This window comes from Triticum aestivum, chromosome 2B (assembly GCF_018294505.1).
Source record: "Triticum aestivum cultivar Chinese Spring chromosome 2B, IWGSC CS RefSeq v2.1, whole genome shotgun sequence".
Lineage (NCBI taxonomy): Eukaryota > Viridiplantae > Streptophyta > Magnoliopsida > Poales > Poaceae > Triticum > Triticum aestivum.
In genome coordinates this window covers 101,308,649-101,312,649 of record NC_057798.1, presented here as the reverse complement: position 1 = coordinate 101,312,649, position 4,001 = coordinate 101,308,649, and the positions used below count along the sequence as shown (strand labels likewise).

Here is a 4,001-nt window from a genome sequence, read left to right as displayed (position 1 = left end):
AGGTGTAAAAACCTGCGCTACTACTATCAACTTAGTAGTAGCGAGGGGTAAAAATAGCAGCAGCGAGGGTTATAAACCCTCGCTACTAGTAAGCGTCCGTGTATAAGCTTTTCCCTAGTAGTGATCCTAAATAAGATAGCACTTTTAGGAGATGCCACTTTACACTATTAACTACTCACTTCATTCCTAAATATAAGTCTTTTTGGAGATTTCAATATATGGATTACATACAGAACAAAATGAGCAAATCTACACTTTAAAATTCGTCTATATACACCCGCATGTAGTTCGTATCGAAATCTTTAAAATGGCTTATATCTAAAAACGTAGGCAGTACTAATGGTGCAATTCAAAATCATGTGTGTTGAGCTAAAGATGATAACTCATCGCCATTGGATTTAATGACTTAACAGGGCCATCACACAAAGAAGCCAACGATTAATTGCTAATAAAGTCCACGAAAACAATGAGATGAAATTTTGTATGTACTAATGTATATGTATCTAGGGAGATTGCAGATTTGTAACAACCCTATCATGTTAAGAAGGGACAATATACATTAGAGCAGAGCTTCAAAGGATGGACCATTATTAGATTTTTTTTTAGAAACACTATTTAGAAGTATCAAAGATGATATGCATACATGTTCTCTAAGTATATATAAATTTTCATTAAATAATATCACTATTTGTAGGCTACACAAAAAAGACAAAAACCTGGCCCGAAAACAACAAAGAAAATGTCCTTTTTTGGGCGGGGTAGAAAAGGTCCATTTTAATCTATGTATTAATCTTTTTTGTGTACATTACATACTCCCTTCGTTTCTTTTTAGTCGGCATATAAGATTTGATCAAAGTCAAACCTTTTTAACTTTGACTAAGTTTATAGAAAAAACAATCAAGATTCACAATATGAAATCAACATTGTTGGATGCATCATGAGATTAATTTTCATACCATATTGTTTTAGTATTATAGATGTTGTTATTTTTTCCTACAAAGTTTGACTTTGTGCAGACTAAAAATAAACGGAGGGAGTACTAATATATTTGTATACGTTGATGAAATTTTATACGTTTATCATCCGCAAAAAAAAATACGTTTATACCACAAATTATATGCTTATACCGCAAATAGTATTTTCGCTGGAAAAAAAATGGCTCCCTCGAGCCCGTCTCCCAAATGCACTTTCCACGATGATTCGGCTCGCCTATATTTAGTGGAAACACACCTATTGTAAGTAACCAAACCAATTTCAATTTTAGTTCCCGCAAAAAATATCAATTTTAATCGGAATCTTGTGTCATAGGTGGCACGTGTCATCTTCTGGTTGGAGTGAACACCGAACACTTCTCCGTGGTGCCTTGGGACGTGTCTCCTGCCACGTCTAAATATCGTCACAGACGAGGCGTGCTCCAAATCGATCTGGGCCAAGTCCATGGCTCGTCGTGCTGCGGAGGCACTGCTCGTCCTCGGCTTCCTCTTCTTACCCCTCACGGCGTCGAGCTTCCTCGTCCCAGAGAGCCGGCGCCGGTCCGGCGAGACTGGCGACGAGGTGCTCGGCATCGCCCTCGGCGCGACCCACTCGTGCATTGCCGCCGTACACCGGGACGGCTCCATCGAGATCGTCCCTGACGACCGGGGCAACCGCGTCACCCCCGCGTGGGTCGCCTTCATCGACGACGGCGAGAGGCTGGTCGGAGAGGCCGCCAGGGACCAGTACGCCGCCAACCCGAACCGCACCATCTATGGCGCCAGGCGCATCCTGGGACGGCGGTTCAGTGACGCCGACCTGCAGCAGGACGTGGAGACCTTGCCGTACGCCGTCGTCGACCGGGACGGGATGCCGTACGTCCGGGTGGATGTGGGCGAGGACGACGTGCGGTTGCTCAGTCCCGTGGAGATCACTGCCGCGGTGTTTGCGGACATGATGGACAGGGCGGCGGCCCACCTAGGCAGGAAGGTCACGCGGGCGGTGCTCACCGTCCCCGCCCACTACACCGACGCGCAGATGTACGCTACCAAGGAGGCCGGCATCCTCGCCGGGCTCGACGTCCTCCGCTTGGTAAGGGATCCCGTCGCCGCCGCCATCGCCAACGGCCTCGACAAGCATAGGGGCGACCCCAGGAACATGCTGGTGTTCGACCTCGGCGGCAGCACGCTCGACGTCGCTGTGCTCACCCTCGATGAAGGCGTGTTCGAGACCATGGCGAGCCGCAGCGACGCCCACCTCGGCGGTGACGACTTCGACCGGCGACTCGCGGGCTACTTCGCCGAGCTGTTCCAGCGCAAGCACGGCCGGGACGTCACCGGCGACGGACACGCGATGCAGAGGCTGCTGCGGGAGTGCGAGCGCGCCAAACGGGCGCTGAGCGACCACGACCAGCACCAGGTGGGCGTGGAGGTCAAGGCGCTCTTGGACGGCGTCGACCTCTCGGAGACGCTCACCAGGGAGCTGTTCGAGGAGCTCAACCAGGACCTTTTCTTGAAGACGATGGCTCCGTTGAACAAGGCCATGGAGGACGCCGAGCTGGAGAAGGGAGACATCCACGATGTCATCCTCGTGGGCGGCGGCAGCAGGATCCCCATGGTGCAGCAGCTTGTCAAGGACTACTTCGACGGCAAGGAGCCCGTCAACGTCGACGGGATCAACCCCGACGAGGCCGTCGCCTACGGGGCCGCCGTTCAGGGGAGCCACCTGACTGGACACCATGACGACGACGACAAGGTGTTTTTTGGTACAGTAACTTGTTCTGCCTCCCTCATCTTGACAAGATTTTTATGACGATGTGGTTAAGACTCAATTAATACAAAAACAAATTATTATATGCAGGCATAGTTGACGTGCCGCAGCCCGCTATCGGCATCGAAGCTGCCGACGGGGCAATGGTGAAGCTGATCCGGAGGGACGCCGGCTACCCGGCCAAGGGGACGCATGTCATCACCACGTACTGGGACAAGCGGACCACCATGGCAGTCAAGGTGTATGAGGGCGACCGAACTGAGGTCAAGGATAACAGACTCCTCTGCCAGCTTGACCTCTCTGAAATCCCACCTGCAAGGTTAGCTAGCTATTAACATAGTGATCCTACATCCTAGCTACTCCGAGATCACCCATCCTACATATTGTCAATTTGTAACACGAATCATTCACGATGGGCGCAGTATATGGAATTGGGGAAGGCGGGACATCGAGGTGACCATCGAGGTGGACCAGGCGGGCACGATCCACGCCGAGGCGACGGATAAGGCCTCCGGCAAGTCGGCCAATACCAGCTATGGTTATCATCATCGGCGGCTGAGTCAGGAAGAGATTGACGCTATGATGCGTGAAGCGGACGAGTTCGCCAGGGACGCCAAAGCTAGGCTGGAGGCCTACGTGCACAGCATCAAGGAGACCCTTGCCGCTGCTGGTGACATGGAGCTGGAGGAGAAGAGGAGGGGGGAGGTGGAGGGTGAGGTGATGGCGGTGAGCAAGTGGCTCGACGGAAACACAGAGAACGCCGAGGAGGGGGACTATGAGAAGAAGCTCTGGGAGTTGCAGGGCATATGCGACCCTGTCATCTCGGCCATGCAAACAAGGTTGGGAGGTGGCCTCGATGACTACGAGGATGAGCTTTAGGTCGTTGGATGGCAATGGCCCTGAAAATAACAATTGTTAGCAATAATTGATTAATTAATCAATTCATCGCTTAGAGATACTACTAGCTAAATACCCACACATGGCCACATAACAATCATAATGTCAGTTTTACACGATAGAGGCATTAAGCATGGTGTTTCTAAAGTTATTGTCTTTATTTTATTACAGTTCAATCGTGATTGCAATTGGTTGACATGTCTCGTACTCTAATTTTTCGATGAAAGGGTCAACGCGATACAACTGAAAAAAATTATACCCGACCTCCAGATAAAAAGGTCAATGCGATAAAAGGGTAGACATGCACGCATTTCATTGATCAAAAGTATATTTGTAATCACTTGTTCGCGTTCGTCAGAATG

At 49.9% G+C, this 4,001-nt stretch overlaps 1 protein-coding gene across 1 annotated transcript; it reads left to right on the top strand.

Annotated features, from left to right (window-relative positions):
* Positions 1-1,401: 1,401 nt before the first annotated feature.
* On the top strand, positions 1,402-3,786 carry LOC123040635 (heat shock 70 kDa protein BIP5). Its single transcript, XM_044463420.1, has 3 exons — positions 1,402-2,737; positions 2,833-3,061; positions 3,165-3,786. The coding sequence occupies exons 1-3, from the start codon at positions 1,438-1,440 to the stop codon at positions 3,619-3,621; spliced, it is 1,986 nt and encodes a 661-aa protein (XP_044319355.1). The 5' UTR covers positions 1,402-1,437; the 3' UTR covers positions 3,622-3,786.
* The last annotated feature ends 215 nt before the right edge of the window (positions 3,787-4,001 follow it).

Excerpts from the sequence above, each read along its gene's own strand:
- LOC123040635 (XM_044463420.1), top strand. The coding sequence starts at position 1,438 with ATGGCTCGTCGTGCTGCGGAGGCACTGCTCGTCCTCGGCTTCCTCTTC. Across the intron at positions 2,738-2,832 it reads CGACGACAAGGTGTTTTTTG|GCATAGTTGACGTGCCGCAG; the intron begins GTACAGTAACTT and ends TATTATATGCAG. Across the intron at positions 3,062-3,164 it reads TCTGAAATCCCACCTGCAAG|TATATGGAATTGGGGAAGGC; the intron begins GTTAGCTAGCTA and ends CGATGGGCGCAG.